This window comes from Schistocerca serialis, chromosome 1 (assembly GCF_023864345.2).
Source record: "Schistocerca serialis cubense isolate TAMUIC-IGC-003099 chromosome 1, iqSchSeri2.2, whole genome shotgun sequence".
Taxonomy (NCBI): domain Eukaryota; kingdom Metazoa; phylum Arthropoda; class Insecta; order Orthoptera; family Acrididae; genus Schistocerca; species Schistocerca serialis.
Window position 1 is genome coordinate 701,924,269 of NC_064638.1, and position 10,705 is coordinate 701,934,973.

At 44.8% G+C, this 10,705-nt stretch overlaps 1 protein-coding gene across 1 annotated transcript in view; it reads left to right on the forward strand.

Moving 5' to 3' along the window:
* Window positions 1-8,133, forward strand: part of LOC126426612 (hairy/enhancer-of-split related with YRPW motif protein-like) — a 57,953-nt gene extending 49,820 nt beyond the window's left edge. The window contains exons 5-6 of the mRNA XM_050088537.1: window positions 5,604-5,932; window positions 6,002-8,133. Of these exons, the coding sequence (XP_049944494.1) occupies window positions 5,604-5,932; window positions 6,002-6,262 (590 nt within the window). The 3' untranslated portion in view covers window positions 6,263-8,133. The remainder of the gene's footprint in view (window positions 1-5,603; window positions 5,933-6,001) is intronic.
* The last annotated feature ends 2,572 nt before the right edge of the window (window positions 8,134-10,705 follow it).

Below are 10,705 nucleotides of genomic sequence, written 5' to 3' on the forward strand. Positions count from 1 at the left end.
CTGCTGTAAATGCAGCATGGCTCAATATTTCTTCAGGAACAGTTCCAGCGGCTTCTTGAGTCCATGCCACGTCAAGTTGCTGCATTACGCGCTGTAAAATGAGGTCCGACACGATATTGGGAGGTATCCCATGACTTGGGTCACCTCAGTTTGTGTGACTAGATACTCGGCACATAGTGTCCACCGAGCGTTCCTAACATTACTGTTGCTTTCTTCTTTCGAGGTGGAGTACGATGTGTTCAGTGAAGAACGGCATGTTACGGACTCGCCTGTGCTTCAACGAGTGCGAACATGGAGGGAATACCTGTACGACAACCGCAACAACGCGAACAGAGTCCCGGCGCAGCCACTGCCTCGGAGCCACAACTGCCAGTTGTTCGGAAGCCTACTGGCTGCGCTTCCTTTTTTCGGTTCGGTTTCGACGCCGATTAGCGCCACAACACGCCCGCAGAGACCGCCGCTATCTCCGACACACACCGCTGGGGGCCCGTTGCCTAAGTCTAAGGGTCAAAGGACACGTGCTATCACTGTCTGATGTTAGAAGCACCAACCGCTGTTTTATTTACACTTATCACCGCTGCTGAACTTGACCCGCGCTCGGTGAAAAAGAATCGCCCCATGCTGCATGATGCAAAACATGTCAACTGTTCTCTTCTTTCGTCTCCTGGCGCCTGTCTCGCAGAGTGGATGACGGAAGGAATGACCGTTTATTGTCTAAGACGCTGCACTTATTGCCACCACCACAAGTACTACACAAGTTTACCAGCGTGCTGTCTGATAACGCGATTAGGAAAGTCTTTCTTAAAACAAATAATGGAAGATTCTATTTAGAATTTTGTGATATTCTTGAGCTATGGTAGTGTAGTGCAAATACGAAACAAATTTCAGAGTTAAAAATAGATGGGTCTTACAGCAAACTAAGTAACAAAATTAATTTAGTATTACATGTATTACCGGCTTTACTCTTCTCACGTCTTTGTTCCTCTCATTCCACGCACTTTTAACAGTGTGAAGCAGTGTCTCTCCATGTCCTCCTCCTCCTCCCCACCTTCGATCACCGTCACCAAGCTGGTGGTTCTTACTCACACAGTACTTCTTTCCAGATAGTAAGTGAGTACCAAGTTGACTGAAATCGATGTAAGGTTTTAGGAGGAGCTTTTCTCGTTTGACTTTGGCAGAGTGCCCACATGTGAAATATGTTTTACACGTATTTAACATACGTCACATATATTTCTACAAACATTTCACCTGTATCTGTAGTGAATTTCGCCGTGCAGTTTAGTTTTAAGGCAGCTCAAGTGTTGATGACGTCGTATCCCCCTGGACTATGTGTCGTGCAGTGATGCCGTTCTGTAAGTACGTCCAGCGGGATATGTGGCTACTATCTGCAAAATTTGTTGCAAATACAGTTATTAGCAGATAATAAATTTAAACGCCATGCATGGTTCAAATGGCTCTGAGCACTATGCGACTTAACTTCTGAAGTCGTCAGTCGCCTAGAACTTAGAACTAATTAAACCTAACTAACCTAAGGGCATCATACACATCCATGCACGAGGCAGGATTCGAACCTGTGACCGTAGCGGTCGCTCGATTCCAGACTGTAGCGCCTAGAACCGCACGGCCACTCCGGCCGGCAAACGCCATGCATGATTGGACAGTTTTTCACGCATACCAATGTTTATGACGTCATATTTCCTGAACTGTGCGTCGTAAAATGATATAATTTTACACTTAGATTCAGTGGAATAAATGAATGATTACTGTTTGCAAAATGTGTCGTGAATAAATTTTATGGTAAAGAAACAATGAACTAAAACGTCCTGCCTGATGCGGTAGTTTCACTACACAAACAGCGAAAATGTAGTTTGCGATATACGTTTTCCCTTTCATCATTTTGTGGGCTTGTCGGGGAGAAAAAGTTTCTTAAAGGTTTGAAATTATGTCTAAAGTTTGCTGCAGGTCACTAAGTACTCTCATTCTCAAATAATGGATGAGCAGTCGCGTGTGGTGACTACACAGGTTTTTCACCCCCACCGTCGCCCCTATGATATGCACGTGGTTCTTGTGGCCACAGCTATTCTTTCCAGACAGTAAGCGATATTAATTACTTTTAAATAGATTGTGGGAGGAACAGTGATCAATGTTGTTACAAATATTTACTATCAAAACAGTCTCGATCACAAATTATTTATTCCGGTGACCGGTTTCGACGACAACTGTGATCGTCTTCAGGCCAATGAGGAAGAACCTACTTCTGGTGGTAAATCATTAGTGATTTACCACCAGAAGGAGGTTCTTACTCATTGGTAAATCACTAGTGATTTACCACCAGAAGGAGGTTCTCACTCATTGGTCTGAAGATGACCACAGTTGTCGTCGAAACCGGTCACCGGAATAAATAATTTGTGATCAAGACTGTTTTTGATAGTAAAAAAAAAAAAAAGTAAGCGGTATGTGTACAAAGGTGATTGAAATCGGTCCACCTGTTTAGGACGAAATGTGGAACACACATACATTCATATATACATACGTACATCCGTTTCTATAATGCATATGGATTAATAGCAATAATTCAAGTTGACGTAGCTACATGTAACTGTAACTCAACCGAGGATGAAACGTGGTGCCGAAACGTGTGGTGTTAATAAAAGCAAAAAGTGACTGGAGAAGTAAAAATAATTTCATAAATTTGGAAAACAGTCGCTGACTTCAGTTGACTACTACTGAACATGTGTAAATTTGTGCAATTACTTTTGTCAGATTTTGTTTATCATTTTTGTTGTACACGCCGTGCCTTACCCTCTAGCAGCACGTTAGACGCAGTGCTCTAGGGATGTCGGTGTGAAGGTTGGCGGTAACGGCGTCGGCCGGCTGGTGCAGTGCGGCGCGCGCAGGCGGCCCGGGTTCACGCGGTTCCCACGGCTGCGGCCGACCCGCGCCTCGGCCTGCCCGCACAGCCGTCTCCTCCCGGGCTCTAGCGCAGTCCGTTTAGCGTTCCTCAGCACTGCACGTCTTCCCCAGCGCAGTTCACATTCTCAACACACATTTTCCGATCAGCTACACTGTTCTGATATCAGACAATCATCCTCTCATATTATCTTCACAACTGCCGAGATACTGACGATTTAGGATAAAACGAATCGAAAATTAGGAAACTTATTAATTCAGCAGCTTTTGGCTGTTTAAAGTGTCTTTTTCAGTATCTGTTGAGAGATCCCTGCCTCCGTTAGCCACTTGTTGTGCAAACTTCCTGCCTCTCTAGCAAAGAAGCTGGATGTCAGATTTTCCTTTCATCTACTTTAGGGCCTTAACGACACTCACTAGAAACTCTACTCCTTTTCGGTATGAAGACTTCGATTGAGAGAAAGTTTTCATTAAATGCTTCTTGGTTGTAGTCCACGTCATGTTATACAATGAGATCACAAAAGTCATGGAATATCTCCTAACATCATGTTGGTTGGTTGGTTTGGGGAAGGAGACCAGACAGCGTGGTCATCGGTCTCATCGGATTAGGGAAGGATGGGGAAGGAAGTCGGCCGTGCCCTTTCAGAGGAACCATCCCGGCATTTGCCTGGAGTGATTTAGGGAAATCACGGAAAACCTAAATCAGGATGGCCGGACCCGGGATTGAACCGTCGTCCTTCCGAATGCGAGTCCAGTGTCTAACCACTGCGCCACCTCGCTCGGTCTAACATCATGTTGTGCCTTCTTTTGCCGGCCGTAATGCAGCAGTTCGACGTGGCACGGACTCCAGTCGTTGGAAGTCCCTTGAAGAAATATTGAGCCACGCTGCTGCTGCAGGGCTCCATAATTGCGGAATTGTTGCCAGTGCAGGATTTTGCGCACACCATTATGGAACCACCACTAGCTTGCTGAGTGCTTTGTTGGCTCCCTGGACCCATGACTTCGTGGCGTCTGCGCCACGCTTGATTCCTACCATCAGGTTTTGCCAACTGAAACCTGGACTCACCTGACCTGAACGTCGTTTATCAGTCGTCTTCGGTCGAAACATCTATCCAGGCCATCACAGAGGAATTCCAAACTGCATCAGTGTGCTCTGCAAGTACTATAACAATTAGGCCGGAGGAGAGAAAACTTGAATTTCATGGTCGAGCGGCTACTCATAAGCGACACATCACGCCAGTAAATGCGAAACGACGCCTCGCTTGGTGTAAGGAGCGTAAACATTGGACGATTGGACAGTGCAAAAACGGCGTGGAGGGACGAATCACGGTACACAATGTGGCGATGTGATGGCGGGGTGTGGGTATGGCGAATGCCCGGTGAACGTCATCTACCAGCGTGTGTAGTGCCAACAGTAAAATTCGTTGGCGGTGGTGTTGTGGTGTGGTCGCGTTTACCGTGGAGGGGGCTTGCACCCCTTGTTGTTTTGCGTGGCACTATCACAGCACAGCCCTACATTGATGTTTTAAGCACCTTCTTGCTTCCGTCTGTAGAAGAGCAATTCGAAGATGGCGATTGCTGATCGAGGAACTGTTCATAATGCACGGCCTGTGGCGGAGTGGTTACACGATAATAACATTCCCGTCGTGGACTGGCCTGCACACAGTACAAAATGTTCAAATGTGTGTGAAATCCTATGGGACTTAACTGCTAAGGTCATCAGTCCCTAAGCTTACACACTAGTTAACCTAAATTATCCTAAGGACAAACACACACACCCATGCCCGAGGGAGGACTCGAACCTCCGCCGGGACCAGCCGCATAGTCCGTGACTGCAGTGCCCTAGACCGCTCGGCTAATCCCGCCCTGCCCTGCACAGAGGCCTGAATCCTGTAGAATACTTTTGGGATGATTTGGAACGCCGACTTCATGCCAGGCGTCACCGACCGATATCGATACTTCTCCTCAGTGCAGCACTCCGTGAATAATGGGCTGCCATTTCCCAAGTAACCTACCAGCACCTGATTGTACGTATGCCTGCGAGAGTGGAAGCTATCGTCAAGGCTAAGGGTGGGCCAACATCCTATTGTATTCCAGCATTACCGATGAGGGCGCCGCGAACTTGTAAGTCATTTTCAGCCAGATATGCGGATACTTTTGATCACATAGTATACATGTCTAGCTCAGATTACCACTCCACGTTCAAAGTTGTTAATTTCCGTCGTTGGGAATAATCACGTCGCAAACCTTTTCACATGAATCACCTGAATACATATGGCCGGCCGAAGTGGCCGAGCGGTTGTAGGCGCTACAGTCGGGAACCGCGCGACCGCTACGGCCGCAGGTTCGAATCCTGCCTCGGGCATGGGTGTGTGTGATGTCCTTAGTTAGGTTTAAGTAGTTCTAAGTTCTAGGGGATTGATGACCTCAGGAGTTAAGTCCCATGTCCTCAGAGCCATTTGAACCATTTTTTGAACACAAATGACAGCTCAGCTAATGCAATGTCCTTTTCACCTTGTGTGCACGGTACTAGCGCCGTTTGTATATTTGCATATTGCTATCGCATGACTTTCAGTTGTCTCACATGTCTAATCCAGCAGCTGTAGCCTGTGCAGTTAGATTTAGGAAGTTAGTCATCGTGCTACTGTGCGTAGTTCCGACTGTGTTCTGTAGCGGTGCGCGGTGGCTTGTTGCAGGCGTGGACGCGTTCGCGTACGACCCGCACAAGTTCGCGATGGACTACCACGGGCTGGGCTTCCGCGAGTGCGCGGCCGAGGTGGCGCGCTACCTGGTGACGGTGGAGGGGCTGGACGTGCAGGACCCGTTGCGCCTGCGCCTCATGTCGCACCTGCAGTGCTGCGCCGCGCAGCGCGAGCTCGCCGCCAAGCAGGCCGGCCCGCCGCCCGCATGGCCCTACCCCCCCGCGCCCGCGCCGCAGCCCTACGGCGCCGAGCACCCGTTCGCCGCCGAGCTGGCGGCCGCCTCCTCGGGGGCGGGCGCCGCCTCCGGGGGCGGCGGCGGCGCCGCCGGGCTGCACCACGGCTCGCACCATCAGCAGCAGCAGCAGCAGCACCAACATCAGCACCAAACGCAGCAGCAGCAGTGCCATACGCCGCCCACCTCCACCGCCGTCTCCTCGGCGGGCAGGCACCCCCAGCAGCAGAACCCCGCGACGACGAGCGCCACGTCGGCGGCCGGCGCCGCCTCGCTGGGCTACGCGGCGCCGCCGCCCTCGCAGTACCACATGAGCCTCAACTCGTTCCCCTCGGCGTCTGGCGGCGCACACCACCAGACGCCCTTCAACTCGGCCGGCGCGAAGCCGTACCGGCCGTGGGGCGCCGAGGTCGCCTACTGAACGCCCGTGTTCCGTCGACTCACATCTTCGTCTACAGACTATACTCCGAGGACAGTATGTCGAAGAGATTCTGCGATATTCTTCTAGTCTCTGGGAAACCTCGCACCAGTAGCAACGATTTCCGTACGGCTACAAAGTAACTTCGAGGGTCGATCACTTATATACATATACGACAAGAAAGCTTCACTATGCAGCAGTGTGCGCCAAGCTTAGAGATTAAAATTATTTCTGACAGGAACTCATATATTTCTGTGTCGCAGAAAACACTGTCAGTCAGAGCTGTTCTATCCTGACGTACAGAGCAGCACAGTACTCTGCCGTCGCTTCTCGCCTACCTTTTGATACTCCATCGTAATACTCGTACTTTTGTAAGTAGAACTGGACAGATCCAATCAAATTATATGGATTTATAAATTACCTCTATTCCTCTCTATGCTTCGTTACGGGTAACAAGAAGAAATAAACCCAAGAAAAGATTCATCCTTCTGACACTGAAGAGTACCAGTACGATAGAATTTGATTCGTTGTTCGTGGGAAATATAGTAACGCAGAATAAATATCTGACTAGCAAACAGGCGAATTCGGTACAGGAAATACATCACTAAAACTGAACTGGCGTTCAGTATTTAAATGGAATTATGTCTCAAACATTTATGCAAAATTTAATTTCGAACACGATAGGTACTAACAACCAAAATAATAGAGAATTTATTTTCTAAATGTTCTTTAAGACAGACAAACTGAATGATGTAGCAATCGCGTATTTTGCGAGGGTAAATGAAACAAAGAATCAGAACATTATTCTACATATGTTAATCTTTACGAGTTTACATTTATCACCTGAGTAATAGTATTCTTTCACTCTCGTAGTAGAAGTTCACCAAACCCACATACAGCAAACTGACCTTTGCTTCCTTACTCTGTACCTAACTCTAAATAATAATTGGGTTGTAGGCAACATAACTGAGACGCTGCCCCGTATAGATCTTCCAATTTCCCCCTACTTAACTCAAGTACTGTATGGTATTGTCTTGTAACTGTAGAGAAGGACGCTGGCTGTTCAGTTTCTCACAGTAATTGTCAGCAGTAAGCACTTCGAACAGTTCGTATCAATACAAAAAAGCTAAAAAAAGCTAAATTAACGACGCAAAGACCGCCATATGAAACTTGTAACAGGTAACAAGGATTTTGAATTCTGTGTGGCTCCTTCGTCTAGTTATCGTCATTGCAAGTTACATCATTTCATACTAGTGAAATTTAGTATTTCACCGTAGACCGTCGAGTTCACCAGATGCTCTGTTACAGCTGGTTTAAGACCCTCGAGCATGTCACTCATCGTGAAGATCAGTACACAAATGGTGGCATAAATAATTAATCGACCCTGCGCACAGCTGCAAAAGAAAACATTTTTATTTAGAAAATTATCCTTTAAAAGTGGTCGACCCTAGTAACATAACAGAAGATTTCACAAGAAGTGAATTCTGTAGCCTAAAATAGTAGTTTCCAGTTTCAAGAAGTGATCGTCACAGGAGAAGAATTATTCCCGTGTCGTATAGGTTCAAAACTTTCGGGAAAAACTTCTAAGTGCAACTCTGTCTTGCAAAATTCTCGCGATCGAGCTACATCGCGAGCGAAACTTTCTACTTGTCATTTCCCATGAGTAGTTTCCGGCTCCAAGGGCAGCTACAAAGAAAGCACGGAATTGACTGTGATCGCCGACCTGTGATAGGAAAGGCACATATTTCTGCTTTCATTCCATATCTGTCCTACAGAAATATTGTTGGTAATGCGACGTAGAGTAACTTGCGGCCCTAGTAAAAAAAAAAAAAATGTCACGGGGATCATATTCTGCGCTAGAGGTTGCCGCTATGACAAGCCTTACAGGCAGAATTAATAAGTTCGTGCTTCAGACAAAACCAGCACAGAATGTGCTAAACAAGTTCCTTCCATTGCATAATTGACTGGGTTTCTGAAGTGCCCTATGTCGTCTGTGAGTCAACCAACAGAGCACAGTAAACACTAAGGTACCTGCTGTAAATTATCACGCGACATTTTTTGTTGCGTTATATTCCAAATATGCTAGTCGATTTGCCTGTGTGCCTTTTTCTCTGTAAATTATCTCGTGTCTTGTTTATATGTGTGTGTGTGTGTGTGAAAGCATTTGCAAGCACGGCGTGTGAGTTGTTGAATAATCACGAGTTATGACTCAGTATTACTAATGTTTCCACGCAAGTGTCTTCTGAAGTGGGCCGATCGGTTGCACTGCAGTATTAAATATGTGACAATACTGGTGTCTTTCTAATGTGCCTTTTCTGATGTCAAATGCCATCTTAAATTATCTTTTGTACATAGAAGTATATTTTTGAGTAAACTGATCTCATATTTTGAATAAATATATACTAGAGAATTGATCTCACAAAGATTAAAAATGGAAATAAATACCTGAAATTTAACTTGTTGAAATTCATTTCTTAGAAGACTCTTCGCATATATGTTGTTTTCAGGAAGGCAGAGCAAAAGCAGACAGTAAATTCGAAAGGTAAGATTAGATTAGATTAATACTAGTTCCATGGATCATGAATACGATATTTCGTAATGATGTAGAACGAGTCAAAGTTTCCAATACATGACATAATTAAGTTAATTTAACAACATAATTAAGTTAATGTAACAACTTTTTTATTTTATTTTATTTTTTTAATTTTTTTATAATTTTTATTGTTTGTTTTTTTTCTTAATTTATATTTAAAAAATCCTCTATGGAGTAGAAGGAGTTGTCATTCAGAAATTCTTTTAATTTCTTCTTAAATACTTGTTGGTTATCTGTCAGACTTTTGACACTATTTGGTAAGTGACCAAAGACTTTAGTGGCAGTATAATTCACCCCTTCCTGTGCCAAAGTTAGATTTAATCTTGAATAGTGAAGATCATCCTTTCTCCTAGTATTGTAGTTATGCACACTGCTATTACTTTTGAATTGGGTTTGGTTGTTAATAACAAATTTCATAAGAGAGTATATATACTGAGAAGCTACTGTGAATATTCCTAGATCCTTAAATAAATGTCTGCAGGATGGTCTTGGGTGGACTCCAGCTATTATTCTGATTACACGCTTTTGTGCAATAAATACTTTATTCCTCAGTGATGAATTACCCCAAAATATGATGCCATATGCAAGCAATGAGCGAAAATAGGCGTAGTAAGCTAAGACATATACACAAACAGCGCGTAACACTTTTCCACACAGTCAGATGTGAGAAGAGAGACGGAAAACCACTGACTGCACTTGAAATTATCAGCATAGTTAGATCAATAAGAACTGAGTTGTCTTCTTCAATAAGATACTTGTGTTACATATGTACACCACCATTAAGTGAGGCATGTGAACATAATATTCCAAATTAGTCCCATATTAAACTTTTGTTGAAATAACCCAGTAAATGAAAATAGCTTTTATGCAGTTGTTTTTCAGCACTTCTGTTATTCAACAGTTCATTCTGATAGGGGCGCTATATGCACACTGTTACCAGGATGTACGAAATTTGACAGGTATCAGTACATGTGGAGACACCGTTATATATTGTTCACACTATTTGTTATTCGTGAAGTGCTGGTGCAGGGGCCGCGATTCTACGTCTTTTTTTCTGCTGGGATCCCGTCTTACACACGAATATCTATACAATATTATTATAAAAAAATTTAATGATCGTATGGCATTGCTGGCCGGGAGACGGGGAAGTTCGGCAGCCGAGTGCGAGTCTTATTGCAGTCGACGCCACATTGCAATTAGCGCGCCAGTGATGAGCATGAAATGACGATGAGGACAACACAACACCCAGTCCACGAGCGGGGAAAATGTCCAAACCGGCCGGGATTCGAACCCGGGACGGCTGCATAGGAGGCAAGCACTTAACCATCCAGCTAAGCAGGCGGACAAAATAGTATTTTAATTTGTACAGGGCGAAATCCGAGGAAAACGACAAACCATATTCCTGACTAGCGCCCATTCACCTACGTAAAACTCAGTAGCTTGGTCAAACGTACCGTTTAATACAGACAAGACATACATATCTCACAGCTGACAGAAGGTAATAACCCTACTCGAAGACCCTTATAACTGTATATGCATTTATCGACACAGAATAGGTAATATCTTTCGCATTATGAAAAGAATAGTTTTTAATTCCATTCAGCAATTTACCTAGAGGAAAACACTTTAAATTTCTGTACAATTCAAAGGAATTATTACCTTTCATCGAAATAGCTACTTACCTGGTAGCACTTCAGAATAGCATTTATGATATCTCTTTCCCCATCTCTTATTGTACTTCGATTATTATTTATTAGACGTTCAGAATGGTACCCAACATCAGCTATTTCAGAACTTGTTCTATTCTGTTGTACCTCAAACACTGCACCGGATTTTCTTATTCCCTTAAGCGC